We start from the raw sequence: 25,273 nt of genomic DNA, 5'->3' as shown, positions 1-25,273 counted from the left end.
ATCGCTTTCTATACAAAAGTAGAATTATCTCTTTGAACAAACTAGAGTTGACAACATTCTCTATGAGCAGCATGGTTTGAACTTATAAACAGTAACTTCTTGGATGCTGCAAATAGATAAATGTTTGTCATATTGTCAAGTTCCCTTTTCCACACAAGAAAAATAAATCAACAATTTGATCTTCAAAAATTTAACTGTTGACAAAGGGCAAGTATCATAAAATTGGAGCATAGGTTTGGCTAATACAGTCCCTCTGAAGTCCAAAGTTTTTAGGGAAAGGTAAAGTCCACCTAACATTTCATGAATTGGCTTCTTAGAAGAGTCAAGAAGCTTAACGGTTTCATACTGGAGGATGTTTAATATCATCCGCAGCAGGAATGCAATACCATCCCTACTTACACTCCTATTCAAACCACTAGGCCACAATCTGTCTGCATTGAACCTCAAACCCATGTGAGACTTTGGTACCACTTATGAAAATCAGCAGTCAGATTATCGATAGTAGCACATAGTACATTTCAGTTTATAAACACAGATTTGCATATGTTACTCATTTAATTCAAACTATTTTGATTAACTTTATTGCCAGCAGAGAACTGCAAATGCTTCTGCCACCATCTCAATCCAGTAGCAATCTCTGAGAATGCTGCTTTGTGGGATAAAAATAGATTCATACACGTATGTCTTGCCTAATAAAATATTATTGTAATGTAAGAGCAAAATATAGTTGGTAATTCTTTCCAAAAATAATTTTTAAACATCACCCATTTCTGTCATCCTTAAGAAGATTTTGCTCTTTTATGAAAATCAGCTTCTTTTTTCTTTATTCTTAAAAAATATTAAACTCTCCATCTTAAGCACAAGGAAAGAATTCAGAAATTTTAATATGCTGCTCATGAGCTTTCCTTGGCTATCATCATTTTAACACTTCACTGAACTTAGAGCATCCAAAGCTATTTAGAATGATAAATTATTTTACCCAGTAGTAAGTCCCTATTGCTAAGAGAAAATCACAGGTAAGGGTAAAGGGAGTCCCTGTGCAATAACACAGTTAAGCAGGATACACCCAAGTGTGTATCTAACACTATGGCAATTGCTCCATAACACAGGAGGCATTTAGTGAGCAGCTACTACTGCAGGTATGACAGGTAACTTATCACTACTCCTCAGGATGGGCCTGTGATTTTCCCTCTACAGGCAAAGAAACAAAGATTCAGAGACTAAGAAACTTGACAAAGGACACTAAATAATGAGTAAAGATCTGAATTTAATCCTCTCTGATTTCCATATCCAGGTTCCCACTAAATTTGCACTGACATGATTTCTCTCTGTTGATTACTTTGTCACACATTTCCAGTAGCAGGCAGGCATTAGGGCTGTGGTCACAAAAAGAAACTAAACCAGAACTGTGGCTCAGCACCCTAACTGCTGACTTTTAGTTATTTGTGCAAGCGAGAAAAAGAATAATAAAATCCAGCAGAAAATAATGGCAATTAGCTAACATTGTTGAGTTCATGCTCCATACCAGGCTTTATAGGTTTTAAAGTCCCAAATTAGCTACTAATTTTAAACTCTTCTCCTCCAAACTGTTTTAAAGAACTTCAATGAGTAATAAATTTTACCAATTCAAATTTTACCTCCTTCCTTAAAGACTCGTTATGCTAAGTGAATTTAGCCAGTCACTAAAGGACAAATACTGTATGATTCCACTTAAATGGGGGGCCTAGAACAGTCAAATTCGTTGAGACAGAAAGTAGGATGGTGGTTGCTAGGGGCTGGGAGAGGGGAGATATGGGGAATTATTGTTTAATGAGTACAGTTTCAGTTTGGAAAAGTGGAAATTTCTGGAGATGGATAGAGGTGATAGTTGCACAAAAATATGAATGTCCTTAATGCCTCTGTACTGTTCGTTTAAAAGTGGTTAAAATAGTAAATTTCATGTTATCTATATTTTGACACAATTAAAATCTCTTTTTTTTACTTCAATATTCTTCAAACCCTAGATAAAATACTAACAAACTTTTAAAGTGCTTTAGGGCCCTAAAAATAAAGGCTGGGCCTTTGAGTTACGACCACATGCATAGACTCATTTCTCCCCTCTCCTCCCTCTAAGTATAACAATAAACCCTGAAAGTAATGTAGAGGCAGCCAAAGGAGGATTCTGGAAGGTATGAAGAGGGAGAAGAAGTGATTAGGGGTCCCAGCATTGCAGCAACAACAAAGGGCAGGGCATCTTATGCCACCTTCATCCCTCCCAACAGAAGACAGTAACCGGGACCCAGCACCTCCCATCTCATCCTAACAGCAGACAGTGGCCCAGGCCGGCTCATTCGCCCCTTGAAAAGGAGGCCCCGCCAGCACACCGGGCCAGTCCACCCGAGAGGGAGACACAGCAGGAGCCCAACCGAAGTAATGATTCAGGGGGTGTCCTGTTCCCTGCCGCTGGAGACAGGCCCCCCCAGGACCCCTCAGGCAGCTGAGCGGAGCCAGCAGAGGGACCCCACCCCAGTTAGTGCCTGGGCCGGGGAGCTGCTACCTTGGGGCTGGGGACCCCTCCCTCCCTCAGGAGCCCCGGGTGGCCAAGCCAGGGAAGCTCCTTCTGTCCTCAGGCATCACCAGCAGGGACCAGTGGGAGCCCCGGGGGCACAGGCTGAACTGTGCAAACCAAAAGAGCACGTTTTTCAAGCACTGAAAGGACAAACTGTCAACTACAAATTCTATATCCAGTGAATACCCTTCAGGAATGAAAGCAAAATACAGTCTCAGATAAAGGAAAACGAAAAGAATTGTCACTAGGAAACCTGTCATTAAACAATGACTATAGAACATTTTTCAAACAGAAAGAAAATGATAAAAGAGGGACTCTAGACGCATCTGGAAGGAAAAAACAAAAGCCGAAAGAGTTCAGATATTTGTATAAACAACACACTCTCCTTTCTCCCGTGGGCTTTATAAATCATATTGAATGATCGGAACAAAAATTATCGCACCATGTGTGACTCAAGAAAATGATATTTAAAAATGGGGAAGGTGAGGGGCCTGAAGTGGAAGTAAGGTACTCACACTTGACTCAAAGTGGTAACATGCTGATACCAGGAAACAAGGATAAATCACCCATGTATGTTACTATATCTAGAGCAACTATGAAAACTACACAGAGAGATATGCTCAAACACTACAAACACACCGAGATGGAATCCTGAAAAGTGTTTAAGTAATGCACAAGAAGCCGAGAGGAACAGAGGAAACATAAACAAGACATAATCAAAAAACAAATATTAAAATGACAGGCTAAAGCCCTAATGTACCAATAACTACCTTAACTATAAATGGTCTAACTATACTAATTAATAGGCAGATATTGGCAGAGTAAATTTTTAAAATGACCTAATTATATGGTATTTACCCCAAAAAAAGTACTTAAAGTTCAATGACATAAGTTAAAAATTTTTTAAATATACCATGTAGACATTAATTTCTAAAAAGTCAGACTGGCTATATTAATATCAGATTAAATAGAAATCATAGCAAAGAAAATTACCAGACAGACAGGAACATTAGGTAATGATTAAACAATCAATACGCTAGTAAAACCTATCAGTCTTAAATACACATGCACCAAACAGCAGAGCTTCAAAGTGCCTGAAGTGAAAACTCATAGAACTGAAAAGAGAAATAGAAAAATTCCCAATTATAGGTAAGGACTTTAATACTCCCCTCTCATCAAATAACAGCACTACAAGACACAAAATCAGCAAGGATATGGAAAATCTAAGCAACACAATTAACAAGCAAAACCAAATTTAAACACACATACGCTTCACTGAACAACAGCTCAGCATACATTTTTTTCAAGTGCCCATGGATCATTCACCAATATGATATCTTGAGCCATAAAAGAGTCTCACTAAACTGAAAAAAATTCAAATGATACAGAGTATGTTCTGTGATCAAACTAGCAATCAATAATAGAAAGACAAGAGGAAACCTTTAAACTCTTAGAAATTAAACAATACACTTCTCAATAATCTGTGGGTCAAAGAAGAAGTCTCTAAGGAAATACAAAATAAAACTAAATAAAATGAAAATACAGTATACCAACATCTGAGAGATGCAGCTAAAGAAATCGTGAGAGGGAAATTTATAGCACTAAATGCTTCCATCAGAAAAAAAAATCAATAATCTAATACTTCATCTTAGAAAAAGAGCAAAATAAACCCAAAGCAAGTAGATGAAAAAAAAAAAAAAATGGTGACTAAAAATAGAAATCAATGAAATTGAAACAGCAAAACAATACAGAAAAATCAATGAAACAAAAGCTGATTCATCAAAAAAAAAAAAATCAGTAAAATGAATAAAACTCTAGTGAGACTAGAAAAGAAACAGAGTGAAGCAGCAGTTCATCAGTATGAGGAACGAACAGAACATCATCACAGAAACTACAGCCATTAGGAAGGGAGCCAAAGGAATACCTCGAATACCTTTATCCTGTTACATTCAACAAATTAGGAGAAAGAGACCAATTTCTCAAATACTACATATAACCAACACTCAGCCAAGATGAAATAGGTCATCTAAGTAGTCCTATAGCCATTAAACAAACTGAAGTAATAATTTTCAAATCCCAGGCTCAGGTGGCTCCCCTAAAAAATTCTACCAAAATTTACAAGAGAATTAACACAAATTTTATACCGTCTATTCTAGAAAATAAAGGAAACATTTCCTACTCATTTTATGAGTTTCTCCATTATAACTCCAATAACAAAACGAGACCAAGCCAGTATATAAAAAGCAGAACTACAGACGAATATCTCTCAGAAACTTAGATGCAAAAAAAATACTCAATGTAATATTAGTAAATTGATTCCAACAATATGAAAAGAGTTGTATAGCCTTACTGTGCAGCTACAGTAATAAAGGCTACATGATACTGGCAGAGAGACAGATACATAAATCAGTGGAAGAAAATAGAGCAGCCAAAAATAAGTCCAGAAAACTATTCAACTGCTGATTTTAAGAAAGTTGAAAAAACAAGTCAATGGAGGAAAGATAGCTCTTCAACAAATGGTATTGGAGGGAGTGAACATTTATAGGCAAAAAATAAATAAATAAATAAATAAAATGAAATATTTACTTAAACCTCACTTCTTATGTAAAATAACTTAAAATTGATTAGCTTTTGAAAAAAAGAAGAAAAAAAGGTGAAAATATTTGCTTTCTAGAGGTAGGCATGAAATTCTTAGACTCCACACCAAAAGCATGATCCAGTAAAGAAAAAAATTGATAAATTGGGCTTCATTAAAATTAAAAATCTTTACTCTGTGAAGAATACTATTAACAGGATAGAAAAGCAAGCTGCAGAGTGAGAGAAAATATTTGCAAACCACATATCTAACTACTAGTTTTATCCAACATGATGTGTTCTATGGAAAATTTTGTTTAAAAATCATCAAGGTGATGAGCTCCTAGTCTCTCCAACAACTAGTTCCACACACTTGGTTAAAAGTATATTTCATGGCAATTATTCCCACACATGATGTCTGATATCTGCAAGTCTGAAGAAGGGAAAAAATGTTTTATTATAAGTCTAGATGAAGGTGTAAGGAGGTACAATTAATTACGGTTCAAAAAGAAAATGCTTACACCTTTTAGGTATTTGGACTTAGGAAGTTTTACGTGTGACATCATTTTAAAGCTGGAGAGGACACATTTGCTGATAAAAACAACACACCAGTCTAACTATACAGAAACTATCTAATGCATCAATTTAGAGAAAGGGGCTGAATATAATAAAAGAAGTTTTGTGCTTTAAGGTTCTCTATCGTTTTTCACTAAATTATTTTCCCACAACCCATTTCTTTAAACTGTATTACAGGAACCATCAATGTCTTTAAAACCAGGATTATGTCTTCTATATTCTTATTTTATGCAAGTCTGAAATAATACAGGATTTTTTCACTAAAACTTCAAACCTAAAAATTCTAAATGCTCAAGATTCTGGTAAAATAGTTAAGGATGCATGTTCATTGAATTTGTAAATTAAATGCACAATAAAGTCACAGCAAATAAGCTTAACAAAAAAATAGCAGTGCTTTTATAAAGAAAGGTGGGGCAGACTTGTTGAGGGGCTAGTAATTCAAAATATTCAAAAACAATGTGTCATGTGTTGGTGTCACAAAGCCCAACACCTTATATCCCTCGTTGCCAAAGTGTCAGCTTTCAAGAACAGACTGATTAAGAAAATGAATATAATTCCAGAAGAGACTGACTTCCTCCTATCTCTTGTCAATGAAATATTTGTTTGACTCAAAATCCTATTTTCCTAATTTATATTTCCTTTTTCATATGGATCATCTAATTAGATTGAAAGAACCATTCCAGATATATACAGTCCTTTTCTGCCAATTTCGATTTCAATTATTTCCGCATTGAACACAGTCAATCGCATACTTATACCATGTTAGACACTGAAAGGGGAGCTAAATCAGTCATTCTATTAAAGTTTTGAAAGCCAGCCTCATGTTTAGAAAGAGTTAATGACCCCATTTATTTATGTAAGTTTTCACAATGTCACTTATCTTTTATTCCCACTTGTAATTTCATCAACTGACAAGGACCATATTCACTAATGGAAGTGCTACCTGCTAAGACTTGTCACACTCACAAAATCAAAGAGGAGAATGGTGGTGGCAAGGGCTGGGGGAGAGGAAACGAGTTGCTAATCAACAGGCAAAAAGCCTCATTTACGCAAGACGAGTAAGTCCTGGAGATCTGCTGTACATCAGCCCACAATTCACAATATGTTCAGAGGGTAGATCTCATGTAAGTGTTATTACCGCAGTAAAATAAAATTTTAAAAATAGGAATCCATAGTGAAAACCAACACTCGAGCGGGAGCAATTGGAAGCCAGGCCAGGTGGGCTGCTGCTTCACCAGGTGAAGGAGTCAATTCTTCCCGGTCAGTCATGGTTTCCTTCATCATAAAACTCACAGGTTACTAAACGCACAATAGAAGTGCATTTTATCTCTGCAGCTTCTTGTTTCCAACTTACCCAGGCTGTGCATTTAGCTGGGGGGACTTCTGGGAATGTTCTGGTTAAACAGTGGGGCCCAAGATATGTCTGCTTTGTCGCCGGTCCTCAGTAACTCTTCCTTCCTAAACCACCACTCCGGACACTTTTGGAAAATGTCCAGATTTTCCTGACCTGCTGGGTCACTTGTAATGTCTCATATTCAGTCAATGCCCACTTCTGCAGTATCACTTTGCGAGGACATTTGTCTAATACCGAGGCACTGGGTATCCGCAGATTAAATAAGAGTGGTTGGCTAAGAAAACAATCCAATTACTTTCATGGATATCACATTTGTAGGAACAATTGCCGAGTGTACAAGGCATGTTCGTGTTTGTGAACATGCTCCCCATAATAGATTCAGGAACACACGCACAGCCACAGCCACAGCCACAAAGCGAGGAGGGGGTGGGGAGTGAGTATTTATTCCTCCTGCATTCAGAAAAGTATGCATCCTGAAGAAGGGTTTCAAGTATTTCAAAAAGAAGCACTTTCAAAACTGACTTAGTTAGTGGCTCTTAAAATATTGATAATGGAGGATTTCTTAAACGTTCTCTGTGGGTTCACTGGAAAGAAAGGTAAAGCAGTTTGAATGATAATACAGCCAATTGTCTTTTTATGTTCCTCACTGCACTGCTTAATAACACAGATGCCGTGGAAAAATTGACTGTGATGAATATATGAGACCAAATAAAATGTTAAGGGTGTAAAATGTCCTGAAAACACAAGCTGTAATCTGATGTTGTGGATCTAATCCACACACACTCCGTAATTAAAAACATATTGGAAGAAAGCAGCAAAGACGCATTTGTACCTTTCCCTCAAACCTGTGTTTTGATCATTCACATGTGACACATCCATTTTTATTGCCATTTCCACTTTAAAAAAAAAAAAAAAGACATTTTAAAAAGGTAGCTTAAAAGAAAATCCCGTAATGTTTTAAACCCTTCCAAAGAATTTTTTTAGTCTTCTCTCGAGAAAGGAAACGACACAGCAACAGATTCTAACCTGCTGGAAACGTTTTAAGCCCATCTCATCTCTCTGTCCCCCAGATCCTTCTGACACACCCTCCTCCCTCCTTTCTTCGCGTTAAACTGCTTCCCCACTTCCTTTACATCAGTGGGAACACTTCCCTTCTGGGTGTCAGGATCTCTCGGAGGGGTCAGGGGCTGCCCTGCAGAGGAAATGACAAGCTGTGAAATGTAAAAGAACAATTCCTTCCACATGTGCCTTTGCTCCTGGAGCAGTGAGGGGCTGTCAGCTAGCATCACTCTGGAACCAAACAGGACTTTGCATCAGTCCTGTCAAAACTAATTTACAATTAAAGGCCTGCGAGACGGTTTAAAGCTTTTTCAATTCCTGCAGTTGCCTGAAAGGACTTCGAGATTCAAGTGGATCAAAACAGATGATCCACTTGAATCTCAAAGTTGTAATTAACCATAATGCGTGGTGATGAAGTTCGCAGAACAAGACAATGCTTAAAACTAATTATAATTTTTAAACAGATCAGTCAATGGCACAATCCTTACTACACCTCCAATCAACGTTTGCGTGGCGATTTCCCAGCTGAGGCCTAAAGTGGTGAGTTTCATGTTGCAGTTGTTGGAAGTCTAATTCAGTTTGTAAATGAAGTTACAGGGTGACAACTTCATTGATCTAAAAGGGAGGGAGGGAGGGAGGGAGGGAGGGAGGGAGGGAGGGAGGAAGGAAGGAAGGAAGGAAGGAAGGAAGGAAGGAAGGAAGGAAGGAAGGAAGGAAGGAAGGAAGGAAGGAAGGAAGGAAGGATTTACCTTGACCAATTGATGCTCTTTGTAAAAGATTTTTAAAAGTTTAAAATATTTTGATACTTTTTCATGATATATTAAACAAAGGCATTTAAAAATTGCAGGTACTTACATTTGGGGCAGATTAATCACTTTGAAACATACTGTGGTTCCTTTGGGCTGAGCTTTGCACTCAGATAACTGACTCAGATCCACTTATACTGCCTGAGAATCAAGAAATCTAAGAAAACAAATGCCATTGTCTAGAAATTGCCCCAACATTTTATTTAATGGTGATTCTGAAGTGGCCATTCCAAATTCCTAAAATCTTCACTATATTTTGTAGAAGTATTCATTCCTTACAAGCTGTCTGAAAGTAACTGACATACACATAATAGGAAATTATTTGGGACCATCTCTCCACAAGTTCGACCCCAACCGTCAAAGGCAAAGCCGTGTGCATTATTTTCAATTATCAGAATCATAACTCTTCCATAGAAGTGGGGTAACACCTGACTTACAAATTATTCACTGAAGGTATATCTCAGCATAGTCTGAGATAATTATTAGTATCAAAAATGTGCTTTCCTTATCTCACACTTGAGGAACCGGGGGCCTAAGGACTTCAGGCAGCATGATGCGGAGGCTTGTCTAAAACTGGCCACATCCACTCACTCAGCAGGGCTCTGTTGTGTGCTCATAACGAATGACACCAGTGGAACTCTACTCGGCCTGCCATGGCTCCCTGTTCCGAGTTTTGCGGGCCTTCAGCTCTTCTCCGCCTGTGCTTCTGCGGCGGCCACCGCTGCTAATTAGTTTGTCTTCTGCTCTTCCTCCCCAGACTGAGCGTGGCCACAGCCCTCACCACCCAGTAGGTCACTGAGAGAGAGCCACACATGCACGGCCGCCTGATTTTTTACAAAGGTGCCAAGCAATCCAGTGGTGAAAGAATAGCCCTTTTAACAAGTGGTGTTGGAACACCTGGACTTTCATATGCAAAACTGAAAAACCAAAACTTCATGCTTAACCTCAGACTTTATTCAAAAACTAAGTCTAAATGGATCATCAATCGAAATATAAAGTGTAAAACTATAGAACTTTCAGGAAAAAACATAAGAGAAAACCTCGTGATGTGGGGTTAGGCAAAACATTCATACACCTGATATAAAAAGTGTGATCCATTTAAGAGTGATAAGTTGAACTTAATCAAAATCCAAAACTTTTGCTCTGTGGAAGACAGTGTTAAAAAATCAAAAAGCAAACTACCACCAGGGAAAAGGTTTTGCAAACTACATGTTCAACAAAGGATTTGTATCCAGAATGTATAAGCTCTCAAAACTCAACAGTAAAACAAACAAGCAAATAATCTGTGCAAATTAATAAACAGACCTCGTTTAAAATGGAGCCAGGAGGCCAGAAGAGAGAGCTCCCATGCATGTGTCACTCAATGCACGCTGCTAACCCAGCAGGGGGAGGCGTGCATTTGGTCTCCGGTAGGCAGTGATGCTACTCGCTCCCCCAGCAGCAGGAGGACAAGATCCGCCTCATCCAGTAACAGCTCAGCCAGGGGGACACTGTCACCGTGCAGCCGATGAAAAGTCGCTATACTTCAAACATTCATTTTCCTCCAACGGGCTTTCTGTTTTAAACTTTCCTCCCAAGTCAATAAAAGAGTGTCCCTCTCTTTTGTTTCTCTGAACCTGCATCGGTTTGCCATAAAACTGCAGGTCGCAAATTGCAATTCTTTGCTGTTCCCCATAAACGAATTTTGCTGGAGAAATATCTGGCTTTCTGTTTGTTTAAGGTCAATCAACCCTATTTCAAAATGGGCAGGAGACTTGAACACATACATTGGCAAAGAATTTATATGGTTGGCAAATAAGGACATGTGAAGATGTTCAGTAGACACCAAAGAAATAAAAATTAAAATCATAATTTCAAATTCAATTAGAAAAAAATTATATAACTTTTTTTAAATTGACAATACTAAGTGCTGATAGGATGAAACTAAAACTTTCATATGTTGCTGGTGGAAATGCAAAACAGACAACCACTCTGTAAAACAGCTAGGCAGAGTGATATTGTGATTTATTATAAGAAATATATAGAAATTCGACCTTTGTCTCCATTTCTAACACAGTGCTATTAAAAGCCCTTGAAATTTTTTAAGTGTTGAGAGCACTAAAGTGTCTTTTGTTACCCTAATGAGGTGATTTTTGGACCCCACCCAAAGATGGGAACTGGTTGCCAAGAGAACCAACCATGTGATTAAAAGATTTAAACTTTCAGTCCTGACCTCTAGGGAGGAAAGCGGAACTGGAAGTTGAATAAAGTACCAATGGCCAATGATTTAATAAATCATGCCTATGTAATGAAGCCTCCATAATAACCCAAAAGGACAGGGTTCAGAGACGTTCCAGGTTGGTGAACTGGTGGAGATTTGGGGGGACAGTGGAACATTCAGACAGAACATGGAAGTTCTCTGCCCTTTCCCTATACCTTACCCTAAGCATCTCTTCCACCTGGCTGTTCCTGAGTTATATCCTATTTTAATAAACTGTTTATCTAGTGAGTAAATGGGTTTCCTGAGTTCTGTGAGCCACTCTAGCAAATTAACCAACCCCAAGCAGGAGGTCATGGGAACCCCTGATTTATAAGTATGGGTAACATCCTGGACTTGCACTTGGCATCCTGAGTTGGAGGGGGGTCGTTGGAGCTTCCAGTTTGTAGCTGACTGGTCAGAAGCACAGGTAACAACCTGGGTTGAGATTGGTGTTTGAAGTGGAGGGTGGTCTCATGGGACTGAGCCCTTTACCTGTGGAATCTGATGCTGTCTCCAGGTAAACAGTATCAACATTGAGTTGAATTCTAGCACATCCAGCTTGTGTCCCTGAGAATTGCTTGTTGGTGTGATAAAACTCTTTCTCCCATACACATACATTGGAAATTGGGTGCAGACCAAATTAGGCAGTTTCTTACGGAATTAAATATGCATATATCATACAAGCCAGAAATTCTACTGCTAGGTATATATCTTAGAGAAATGAATAGTATGTTCACATAAAAACTTATGTATGAGTATTTATAACAACCCTACTCATAATTGCCAAACATGGAAACAATCCATATATCCTTTAAAGATTGAATAGGTATGCAAACTGTGGTACATCCATATAATGGAATATTATTCAGCCATAAATAGGAATAAACTGTTCATATGTAGAACAAACTAAAGTAAACATCAAAGGCATTATGCTGACTAAAAGAAGGCAACGTCAACAAAAGATTACATGGTGTGTACAAAATTTTGAAAGCCTGACAGGTGTGGCTCAGGGGTTGAGCATCAACCTATGAACCAGGAGGTCATGGTCGATTCCAGGTCAGGGCACATGCCCCGTTGTGGGCTTGATCCCCAGTAGGGGGCGTGCAGGAGGCAGCCAGCCAATGACTCTCTCTCACTATTGATGTTTCTCTCTCTCTCCCTCTCCTTCCTCTCTCTGAAATCAATAAAAACATATTAAAAAACAACAACAACAACAAAAACCAACTATAGTGATGGTACCGGGACTTATGGATCAGCGGTGGGAGTGAGGGAGTAAGGGTGTGCCTACAAAGGAAGTTGGGATGATGGAATGGTTCTTTATACTGAGTGTGGTGGTAGCTACACACATCTATACATGTGCTAAATTACATAGAACTATATTTTCCAAAAAAAGCCAATTTTACTGTATGTTAGTTTAAAAAGCAAAATCAGTAAACTGTTTGCTTGTCTTATTTCCACAGCAAAGATCTATAAACCCAGAGGGCACTCAGAGCCAAAGTCGCATATTCATTCAGCAAATATTTACTGAGAATCTCTGATGTGCTCAATATTGTAGGCAACAAGTACTGAATAAGCAAAACAGATATCCCTGCCCTCATGGAGTTTTCTGTATTGCCACACCTCTTTATGGTGAATTTTCCAAGACTCAGACAAGTAAATGGGCACATGGAGGTAGGGAGAGAGTTGATGCCTCAGAAGCAGCTCTAGGCTTCACCACTAAAGATAAAGAAAGGTCCTATATTTAAGAATGCAACTCTTCCAATGTCCTCAATAAGAATGTATCATCTACGGTAAGGTAGCTATTTACACCATAATTAGGCCACCTCTTGCCCTGCTAATAATCTTTGGGAACCAAAACTAGAGAGGACTGCAGAATTTCTGCTTTGCAACAGAGAACAGTTTCAGGTAACACAATATCATCAAACTAATTTAAAAATTAACCATTTTGTTTATTTTATTCTCCCCACAAGCCTGAAAGTAGAAATTTCAGCTATCACTATTCTTAATTTTCATACATGACAAAACTATCTCACAGAGGTTTCACAAATATTAAGTAGTAAACCTGTGATTCACACTGGTTTTCTGACTTCAAGTCCATATTGCTTTCTCCTCTATCCGAGTAAAATGGTCAAAGGAAAATTATTCCTTTGTGTTTGTTGGCTTTGATAATCCACAATTGCCTAAAAACGACATTAATTCACTCATTTATTCAACAAACATTTATTGAACAATTGCTATGTGCCAGACACAATAGTGAAATTAGCAGAGCTGGTCCCTACCCTCATGAGTCTTATAGTCTAGATGGGGAGACATACAACTGGGAAATACACAACTGTTATGAAGGGAACGCACATTGGCGTAAGTCACTGGAGGCACTGATGGTTTTTTTCTGAAAAGGAAGCTGCAAGCTGGATGACAAAGAATGAAAAGTTAGAGAAAACCACCTAGCTATGTTTTAAGGAATTGAAGAAAACCAGAGCCATCAACAGCTGCACATCAGTGTTTCCCAACTTTAGCTGTACATTAGAATCACCAGGAGGTTTGAGGGGATTCGTTTTGTTTTGTTTTTACAATAATAATGTCCAGGTCCTGTCCCCAGAGAATTTGATACATTTATTCTGGGACAGAACCCAGACATGAGAATTTGTTCTAAGCTTCACAGAAGATTCAAGAAGCACTGTTTTATTAAGTTTGCTGAATGACAGACACAGGCAAATTTATATTTAAGTCTGAATAGACTTCTTTCAGAATTTATTAACATTTTGGTGGATTCTGAGTGGAATTTAACTTTTTTTTCAATCAGTAAGGTTGGGTGGTCTGTTTTGATACTCAAAACCCACATGATATTCATTGATTTCAATATGTGTGGTACATAATATAATAACCAAACGGGCTCTTTGTTTCCTCTTATACATAATAGTATTTACATCATAAGCAATGATGAGGACTCTCTAGTGAAAAAGAGACCATGGTATCATCAAATGCCGATACTCCCAAAGAAGTAAACTGACAGAAATGGATGAATGTCCTAATGGCAAAGGAACATGGCATGCAGAGAGCACCAAACAGGATCGCTAGCTGAAGCAGAAAACCTTCAAATACCAAAGTCAAAGTGTGTTATCTCAAGGGTCCTTTGAACTGGGCTTCCTGGGCACATGGTACCATTCTTATGGGAGCCCTAGCGTGTACATATTTGACCTGTATATTGCTGAGACATCTGCAAGCAGTAGCACTTGGTGCCAATTTTTCTTAATACGGTTAGATAAACAGAGAGGGCCAGAATTGTCTCAAGCTCTGAGTAGGCGCTTTCCTGCATTGGGTGGCTTAGCCTGTCCAGAGGCCTCAGAGCCTAGTTACTTTGTCCTCAAGCCAAAACCTACAGCAACTGTGAGAGCAATACCTTATCTTGAGAGGGGCCAGAAGGAAAAGTATTTAATAATATAAAGACATTCAAAATTAGAATTCCAAAGTACGTTATTGTTCTTCAGAAATTTATTATTTTTCCTACATTTCACAAAGGTTTTTTTAAAGTTTGCTACTTAATTTTTTGAATATTTTCTTACATAGAAAACCTTGGAGAGTTTTTTAATCTATTCCGCATTCTTTTCTCTTTTATTCTGACCTCTGAGGAAGAATTATTCTTTCTCCTTCCCAATAGTCACCGTCTCTATCTCGCTTATGGTGGGAACTCATCCCAACAATTCCCCCTCTTTCTCTTTTATTCTCAATCTTTCCTCCTCCAGATCTTCCCCTTTTGTTTATGAAGCGAGAGGGAACTGTCCACCCTAAAACTTCAGCAAACCTTCCCTCAGCTCATGACTCCATCAAGCTTGCTCTTGAAAATCTCCCCTTCGTCTCCTACTCGAGGGCCTCCCATGTGCCCTGCCTGCGCTTCCTTTCTTCCTCCCTCCTGTGGCCATCGCAGTTTGGTTTTGTTACCGGAGAATTCAACTCCCGGGTCACTCACGGGAGTGAGGTGGAGGTTCTTGGGGCACCGCTGGAGGAAGCGTTTGCAGAAGCCCCCAGGGGGGATGGGATGTGGGAGATTTTACTGGCGTGGAGTTACATTCCTTGGGTTGCACTGTCCCATTTCCCCCAAGCCAGCCCTGAAAGAGGGGCAGCTGGGAGTTCAGCAGAGCCAGAAACAAGGCCAACGTGCAGAGCTCCTGTTCCATGTTTCCTGTGGCAGGCGGGTGGGGCTCAGCATTCAGGCCAGATTAAGGTCTGTTAGTCCTTGTGTGGAGCCCAACATGGCCGTGAGCCACGTGGGCAGAGGGGACATGCCCCTAAGAAAGCAGTCACAGGAGCCAGGCACCCAGGGGCCATGAGAATGGCTCCTTTGTCTAGAAGTTTATATATTTAGATTTTGAGCACTTGCAGTGGCCGTGCCCATCCTGCCAAGCACCTGTTTCCAGGAGTGACTGACAGGCGAGCATCTTCCCACGTCACTCAGGCCTTCCTGGGCTTGCGCCTGCACTGCCTTTGAACAGTCCCTTCCCCCATCAACCAGGGGGGCCAGACTTGGAAAGCATTGAATACAGCTTTTTTGCAAAGCTATATCAATGGCATGCCTATATTATCTGGTCTCCCCTTTCCCTCCTTTCCTGTTAAATAATAACCAGATTATTACAACAGCATCAGTCTGTGCCCTCATTTCTTACACATTCTCTTAAAGAGCATCCAAATTCACTTTACGGTCAGAGCAAACCATCTTTCCCTCTTTATCGTCAGCCTTTCCGGGGCCTTGCTAAGGGAAGCGAGGCCCATGGCCCAGCAGCCCACGCACCTGAGAAACCACAGCATCTAACGCCCATCTCAGACGCGCTGAATCCGCGCTTTCATTTTAACTAGATCGTTGGGTGACTTGCGCGCATTTAAAGTTGAGTGGTGCTGCTACAGGATATTTTGCTGACGTGACCACCCTCTCTCTACTTAAGACTTAATATTCCGCGGCTGCCATCATGTCATACCTCCTGGTTTTCCTCCTGCTGTTTCAGATTGCTCATTTGCAATTTACTTTGTTCTTTCTCTCACCCATCCCTTAAATGAAGGTTTTCCCACGCTTTTTCACTCTTCCTTGGTAAGCTCAACCATTCCTGTGGTTTTAGTCTTTCCCTTCATCAGGATAACAGCCATACGGTGCTCCCGAGCTTTAAATCCATTTCTAAACTCCAAGCCAGTAACTGTCTTTTTAATTTCACTAACGCTTTCAATTAATTTGACCCAAGTCACTGGTCAACATTTATCTGAAACCAGCTCTTTTGGGTACCTCATCTCTGATAAGGGTAGAACGGTTTTCCTGAACCTGAGATAGAAATACTCTTGGCTAAAATTTTATGTTTTTTATTGTGACATAACTGTTCACCTACCAAATCCTACTGCTTCAACTTCAACATATGTGTTGAATCTTTTCGTTGCGTCCCACTTTCATTATCCTACCTCAGGCCCCACCCATCTCTTCTTTGAGCCACTGCAATGTCCTCCTTACTGGACTTCTTGCCTTAAAGTGGTCCTTGCCCAAACCCACCCCCTCCGGTATGCTGGAAGCCAATGGTTCCTTGTAGCTACTTGCTGCCATTCTAACTTCCTTACTTTTCTCATGACTTTTCTTTTTCACCCAAAAATATTTTCATTGTGCTTGCCTTTTGAATTCTAAATGATCTTTGTCAGAAGCACAAACTATTCTTGTCTTTTGGGTAAAAACACCCAGATTTTTACCCAAAAGAATTTCCAACTATGCTTGCCTTTCCCTAGCACATGATTGTGAAATTAAAATATATTTCCCCAGATCTTACCAATATAGGATTTAAAGTGGGTTTACATTAAAAAGAATTTTAGGGCAAATTTCAACTGCCCTCAAAAGCTCACTCATTTGTTTCTGGGCGTCTGCCAGCCTCTCTCACATGAGCTCATAATCTACTCACTTCTATTGCTCCACAGTGGCCTCTCTAACAGCTTGAATTACAGAATTGTAATTATATGTATAGTATGCCTTATTGTCTCACAGGGTAGTATGGACTATAATAGATAGTGCACTTCCTATCTTACAGAAATTCAGTGAAAATGTTTTCTTTTTATCACTTTGGGAGTGTTTCCATGCAGTTCCCTTCTCCCTTGGAATCCCACAATGAGATGACCGAGATAGAAAACAAATCTGATTGACAGAAATCATGCATTTCCCACAAGGGCCCCTCTCACCTAACAACTAAATATTTGTTTTTTAACCAACTGCATCTGCTTCATTTCTCCAAGTTTGGTATCTCTGAGAAAGCTTGCTGGTCCTGCATGTAAGTAAAGTGCTGGTAGGCCCTCCCAGCACCTATTCAACATGTGAACAAATACATATCTCAAGGGTGGAGTAGGCGTGGGCTCAGTAAAGCCCTGGAGGCCAGGGATTTCATGTTACTTTGGTTAGTAATCTCACAGCATTTAAAAGCGTGCTTTGTTGATAGCAGTAGCATAATAAAACTCTCCTGAAGTAAATTCTGCATCACAAGACACATACAGTTCTTGACAGAGACCATTGTTAATGCAATGTAGACACGTGCAAAACAAAATTATCAAGCGTAACAAATTTTTCCCTACTTTGCTCCTTAAAAACTAAAACAGCCGAAGAAAGGCAATAACCCCAAAGTTATATCACAGCTCTTCTCTTCCAGCCTTTCAGAATTATTTTTGGCCTTAGGCGCCTCCCTATTTACAAAGCTGATCACCACTTAAAACATCAACTCTGGGATTAAATTCAGAATCTTCTGGGTTGTGTGCACGTGTGTGGTGTGTGTGTGAGCGCACATGCGTGCACATGTGTATTTAGAAGTGAACATTAAAGTCACTCTTTTCCATAATGTGGGGGCTGTGGTAGATTTAGCGGATTACATCTGGAGCCTATCAATGTGGGACAGCTTGTGGAAGATCATAAACATATTTTCAGAGAGAAATGTTGCAGCCATGAACACACGCCACGTGGTCACCCTTTCCCTAAGGTCTGCTCCTTTAATTGTAAATAGCCAGAAAGCCATCAAGCCAGAGTTTAATAAACTTTTAATTTGAAATGAATTACCACATGTTGTGTTTGTTTACCCATTATTAAATCTCTTAGCAACGTATCAGTGGCAGAAACAGCATACTGTATCACAGCCCTGATACATTAGAAAACAAACCCGTGGGAGATATTAACTGCTAATAATATGTTTAGAAATCCTCCAAGAGAAATAAATAAATATAAGCAACGTAGCAGACATATATTTAAAGATATTTTTATGTTTTGTTTTTGTGTAAATTTATTCCGAATTGGAGCAGAACGTCCCTGTGCAGTCTTTGAATGTGAGGCTTCAATCAGTCTCCGGGCTCAGAGCAGAGCAAATGATAATCAGCCTTTTCCAAAGCATTTTCCTAAAGCATAAAATACTCTTCCTCTCCTGGCACACCCTGTTCTCTTTCTGAACGTGTCGTATCCAGGGTTCCTGGAGTGTCGCCTGTCCCCTTTCAGGGGCCGGGGAGCTGCGGCCTGGAGGCCAAGCCCGGGGCCAGCGTCAGGTGTGGAAGGCCCAGCAGCAGCACCCCAGGAAGAGCTGGAAAGCAGAGGAGGCCTGGGGCCAACGTGGGCTAAAAGTAACTGCTTCGAACCTTGTGCGCAGCAACTGAAAACTAGATTAAAATGTCAGCCTCACTGAAATATTCTGACTAGGCCAGAGCCTGCTTTCTCAGAGTTAAAAGTTCCAAACTAAGATTTTTATTTCCATGCTTCATTCTAAAACATTGGAGGGAAAAAAGGAAGAAAGAAGGAGATCCACAAATGCCCATTTTAAGTGTCCCACGTGGTGCCTTCCGAGTTGACAGGACATTTAAACTTGATATTTAAACAAAAACTCAACTGTGATATGTTCTATCTTTTTGTCTAGCGAGACCATAATCATTTCTTTTATTTCCTTGATTTACTAATTCTGCCTGAGGAAGATGATCTTAAACTATCAGAAAAGGTTTGGGTTTTTAATTTCCCTTCTGCATCTCAGGTTCCCAGATTATGGAGATTATATTCTAATGTTCAAGTGACTTGTTTTCACAGAACGAATCCTAATCGGATTCTACATAAAGATAAGAAAGACACTGGGTAAGAGCTATTTTCCTGCGACACAACTGAGACTTAACCACAACATCCCCAGTGTCCTCAGCAAGGCTCAGCCTGACACGGGCTGGCCTTCTGCGCTCCCCACTCCTTCCCAGGCTCCCCACTTCCCCTTTATCCACACGGAGCATACTGACCACAGCACGCCTGTAGTTATCCACCTAGGATGTTTGCATCTAAAATAGAAAACTGCAGCCTGAAACCTGTTAAATTCCAACAGAGAATGCTGAATGTCAGCTTCCAGTTGTGCATTTCGAGGACTGCTAGCTCCACTCACTATCCCCCCAAACCAGGCCAGGATGTGGGTCACCTCTTACCTTCTCTGCCTACAAGTAAAGCATATCCAAGTTCTCAAGTGTGAGAAACAAGACACTTTAATCAAGTTGCTTTATAGTGCTGGCATTTATTACCTAGTTTCATTACATATCTTATTTCTAATTTATTTTCACAAATATTTTCTTAAAGAGAGTCAGCACGGTTTGATATATATGAATTCTGTGCATAAAATTTCAACAGAGCATTTTCAGGTACACGTGACATACTCCTCCCCTGCTCTCCAGCTCCCTCTCTCCCGAGCTCCACCTGCATTTTCCCAACAGTCCCCTGAATATTTTATTTGGATACAATATAACAGTAGGTCCAACATCAAGCTCATGGATTTTTTTCCTAATTTTCTCCCTCCCTCTTTTATTTGTTTTTAAAAAATATATCTTTATTGATTTCAGAGAGAGGACAGGAGAGGGAGAGAGAGAGAGAGAGAGAAACATCAATGATGAGAGAGTCACTGATCAGCTGCCTCCTGCACGCCCCCAAATGGGGATCGAGCCCCAACCCGGGCCTGTGCCCTGACCGGGAATCAAACCATGATCTACTGGATCCTAGGTCGATGCTCAACCACTGAGCCACCCTGGCCGGGCCCTCTTTTATTTCTTATCAAGTTGATATCCACATCTATTCATACTAAAAAATTAGGAATCACCCTTTGTTATCTCTCACCATCCATATCCAATTAATCCACAGGAACACTCTTATCCTTAGTTCTATGGTCAGTTCCACTGCACCTCTTTAATATTTTATAAGTGTACACTCTCTTCTCCAGCTTGACATCTCTGCCCTAATTCAGGCCCTCATCTGTTGCCTGGACTACTATAAATGTTTTCTAAGTGACCTGCTTCTAGATATGCTCTCCTCAAATGAACCCTCCTAAAACCTGAGATGGGTCTCCCTAAAAGAGAGATGAAAATACATCACTTCCCTTCTTCAGATCCTTCAGTGGCTACTCAATACCAACTTCTCATCAGCCACAATACACTCAAAAAGATAGCAGATAAAATAGTAAGAAAAAATTATTACTACCCTAGAATTTTACACATGGAAAATCTATCAAAAGTGAGAAAAAAATAATAGGTTTTTTTGAGGCACACAATAGCTAACATAGTTTACTACTCACAGATCCAAACTCTAAATGACTTACTAAAGATTTATTTCAAAAAGAAGAAAAAAAGAACCAGAGTGAAGACATGCTATATTAAAAATATCATGAAGCTGATATCAGGTACTGATCAAATGTGTCAGGAAGTTCATTTTCTATAAAGAACAAAAAATATAATATAACTACTTTTCTTGCTTAATTAAAAAAAAAAACAAAAAACCCTGAAAGCCTAGCCAAAACTAACATGAGAGTATATGGCGGTGTTTAATGGGTAGGGACAGCGTACCAAAGGCCCCTGCCACGTTCAAGAAGAGAAGGGAAGTCCTAGGCAAACTCAGATTTGTAAAGATAATTTGTAGTTAAATATGTAGATGAGAAAATAAAGGATAATGTCTAAAATAATTAACAATAAAACCTATAGATTATAAACAGCAAAAGATACACAAAATAAAGAAAATTATTTTGGGTTAAAAAGAAATACAGAAAAAAAGTATTTTTTCAAAAAGCAAAAAAATACAAGACAAAAATGCAAAGTAAAACGTTATCAACAAGTATAAATATAACAGAAAGCGGTCATTATAAAAAATTAAACTTACCTATTAAAATGCACATTGTCTACTTCTCTTGAACACAAAAATAAAATCTAGATTTATGCTGCTAAGGCATACCTAGAAGCACACCACAAATGAGTTTTAAATGTTTTTACTTTATTATTATTTTATTAATCATCACCTGAGGATATGTTTTACTGATTTTAGAGAGGACAGGAGAGAGGGAGAGAGAGAAAGACATGGACGTGTGAGGGAAACATCAGCCTCTTGCCTCCTTTCACGCCTGACTGCCCAGGATCGAACTCAGAACCAAGGTCTGTGCCCTGACGGGGAATCCAACTGGCAACCTCTCATGCCCAGGATGACACTCCAACTAACTGAGCATACCAGCCAAGAAGAGTTGTAATCTTTTAAAATATAGTGTAGAAAAATAATATATGCCAGAAGAATATTTATTTTTTAAAAAACCTCAGATTGTAGTATTAATAACAGAAAAACTAGAATATAAATCCAAAAGCATTCATAGACATGTAGGAGACTACAGCTATATGAAAGAAATAATAACAGCACACAACTATAACAATCATAAACTTGAGTGCACTGGACAACAGATTTAAAATATATAAAGCAACATCTGACAGAATTACAGGGAAAAACGGATAGAACCAGTCACAACTGTGATTTCACCCATAACTATCAGGTAAATAAAAACTGAAGGTAAATGAGTTCAGCTTTCACATGAAGGAGATTAAAAAGTGACCTCAAATAAAACCTGAAGAATATAGGGGTAAGGAATTAATAAAGCTAAGAGTATAATACATAAAAACAAAAAATTAATGAGGAGTCTTAATAGAAGCAAATGAGCAGTTTTATATTGTTTTAAAAATGAATAAAAATATAAAAACCTTCCCCGGCTGGGCGTGGCTCAGTGGTTGACCTAGGATCCAGGCGATCGGGGTTCGATTCCTGGTCAGGGCACATGCCCGGGTTGTGGGCTCGATTAATGACTCTCTCATCATTGATGTTTCTCTCTCTCTCTCTCCCTCTCCCTTCCTCTCTCTGAAATCAATAAAGATATATTTTATATATATATATATATATATATATATATATTTATATATATATATATGCCAAGGAAGACTGATAAAGAAGGCATCTGTTAATTCACATCAGTAATGAAAAGAGTAATACAACTATAGCTTCTTTCGCAGTGTTTCCAAATTATAATAGCATTTTTACATATGATTTCATACACACATATCTATTGAATAATATATAAGACATTGATTCACTCGAGGGATAAGAATGAGGTTGCTGGGGGGACAAGCACCAGTGGGAGGCAGATTTTATTTTGCACAATGTGAATTTATCACCTACCCAATAAAACTGTAACAAAAGGAAATACAATTTTAAAAGATAATGTCATATTATGACTAAGTTAATCCAATTAGGTTTTTAAAAAATTTGAATTAATAATAGAATAATTGGATAATCAATGACTATCAAAATTGAATCAAGTATTTCCCACCACTCATCCCACAGGGGGAAAGCACCAAGACACTTACAAATCAGTGAGAGAGAAAAAGCGACCCAAAGGAAAAGTGGACACAGCATAGGAGCAGGCAATTCACACGAAACAACAACAACAGCAACAAAAACCCAGTGGTCAACAGAAATATATAGAAAAAATGTTCAAAGTTACTTGTATTCAAGAAAATTCAAATTAAAATAAATAGATATCATTTCACTTCAAGTTGAACTGGCAAAACTGACTTTAACAAGCGCTGGTAGATGATGAACCGAAGAAGCGCCCGCACACGGCCGTTGGGAGGGTAACGGGCCGACTCCGGGGGGAGTGAGCCACTGCGCTGAAAATGCAAGAAGCAGGAGCGTGTGCCCTGCGATTCGGGGTCCCCTCCTGGGGATGGGCGCCCGTGACACTCACTCCCACGGGCACAAGGAGGACAAGTCCAAGAACAATCACTAGAGCCTTGTTTGCAATAAAGCAAAACTGAAAACAATATGAATAATAAGAATAAAATTTTGCTCCAATCATGCAAAAAAATCCTATACGGCAACTGAATCAATAAACCAGAGATGACTATACTCTGTATGTGTGTGTATAAATCTCAGAGACAATGTTGAGAGAAAATAGAGTTGCAGGGGAAGATGTAAAGTGTGGTATGTTTATATAAACTTGAATACCTATAAAAGATATGCATTGCTTATCATTGCATATATCTGTAGGAAATGTATTAAAATAATCACAAAAAAATCAGTAATAATTCTAAGAGGGCTGAGAATAGAATCAAGCTCCAGTTCACAAAGGGCTTCAATTACATGTAAAATGTTACTTATTAAAAGAAAAGATGTGAAGCAAACATGGCAAAATAGCGAGAATGGACCAAGCCAGGTCCTGGGTACTAGTGCATGTTATGTTATTTTCTGTATAGTATGTTTAAAATATTTGATAATTTCAAAAACTAAAAAATAAGCCGCTTACAGTGCCTGGCACATTAAAGACATGCAATGCATGATTATTATTATTGGTAATACTTCTAGTCTTAGTATTATGCTGATTATACCATAATTGCTATTATTACTGCAGCTGCTATTAATCTATCCCCTACAATTATTACTAATAGAAAATAGTTCTTTTGCAAAAAATAACTGACACTTGTGTACACAGAATATTTCAAAAAACATTATTTGCTTATTTAGCGCTTGATTAAACCAAGCTTTGAGAACAGAGGCTTATAAATAAGCTGTATTATTTTGAGAACATTTTTCTATGAATATTTTTTCTTTCATAGCCATTTGTTAGATACGACTCTTGTGAGCATGCAAGAAAAATTAAAATCTAGAACTAAGAGCCAAAAAAAGTCAAACTGTCCCCCAGAAAACTAAAAAAAATAGTTCAATGCAATAAGGCCATAGAGAAAAACTTGCATTTCCATTAACTAATTTTATATTTAATTATGTGCTTAAGAATTATGCAACATGAAAATTAATATTCTTATAGATGATTGCCTTCTCTTTGAACAGCATGATAAAAAATGCATTAATAATTAAAATGTATTGCCTAGTTTTATGTAATAACACTACTTGAAATATTAGCCATAGAAAGCTGAAAAAAAAGCCCACTAACCCTGAGAAGAGTGTAATGAGGATTTGGCTCCATCATCCAGTGACGCACAGAGGTTTTCCTCTTTTTCTTTCGCTGAAAGTCCAGTTGTATTTTCCACACGTGACTCTGCTTCCTCTGCTCCAGCCGGTAAACGAACGGGAAACTCAGGGGGAAGCCGCGCATGTCCCGCACGGGCTTTTTCATCATCCAGATGCAGAGGAAGTTTAATTACCTATGAAGAGATAAATCAGTTATCTAAACTGGTGAAAATAGTACATGGGCAGGTAATTTTCTCTGGAACATGGAACAATTCACAAAATCCAAAAGGTCAATTATGAAGTCAATTAACTAAACCTTATTTGTTTTTGTTTGTTTGCATTACAAAGAATAAACTTTTTGCCCTGGCCGGGTGGCCCAGTTAACTGGAGCGTCCTCCTGAGCACCAAAAGGTTGGGGAATCGATTCCTGGTCAGGCACATACCTCAGTTGTGGGTTCAACACCTGTTCCAGGCAGGTACGGGAGGCAACTGATGGGTGTTTCTCCCTCCCATCCCTCTCTCTCTCTTTCTCCCCCCTTCCTCTCTCTCTAAAAATCAATAAAAACAAATCCTCAGGTCCTTACCTGATATTTCATTTTAAAAAAATGAACTTTTTTGTATTAACAGATTTACATAGTTGTTTCAGAAATTGCCATTGCTCTATATATTTGTTAATTTCTTCTCCCAAATAACATTGTCTAATATTCTTATTGGGATGGAATTAGCAAATATTCATTCACTATTTATTATCCCTGAAAAACATTTTAGGTTCTAAAGTAAGTAACAAGATTAAAGAGTCTAGAGGTGAATAAATGGGTTTCACTGGGAATTTTTTCAAATTTTC

At 38.8% G+C, this 25,273-nt stretch overlaps 1 protein-coding gene across 1 annotated transcript in view; it reads right to left on the bottom strand.

Moving 5' to 3' along the window:
* Window positions 1–25,273, bottom strand: part of LOC107537507 (uncharacterized) — a 160,777-nt gene that overhangs the window by 94,959 nt on the left and 40,545 nt on the right. The window contains exon 6 of the mRNA XM_087820727.1: window positions 24,413–24,623. Coding sequence (XP_087676853.1) covers window positions 24,413–24,623 — 211 coding nt within the window. The remainder of the gene's footprint in view (window positions 1–24,412; window positions 24,624–25,273) is intronic.

The sequence above is a fragment of the Miniopterus natalensis genome, chromosome 9 (assembly GCF_054644295.1).
Source record: "Miniopterus natalensis isolate mMinNat1 chromosome 9, mMinNat1.hap1, whole genome shotgun sequence".
In the NCBI taxonomy this organism is placed as follows: Eukaryota; Metazoa; Chordata; class Mammalia; order Chiroptera; family Miniopteridae; genus Miniopterus; species Miniopterus natalensis.
The sequence above is the reverse complement of the archived record's forward strand: the minus strand, read 5'-3'. Positions and strand labels throughout refer to the sequence as shown.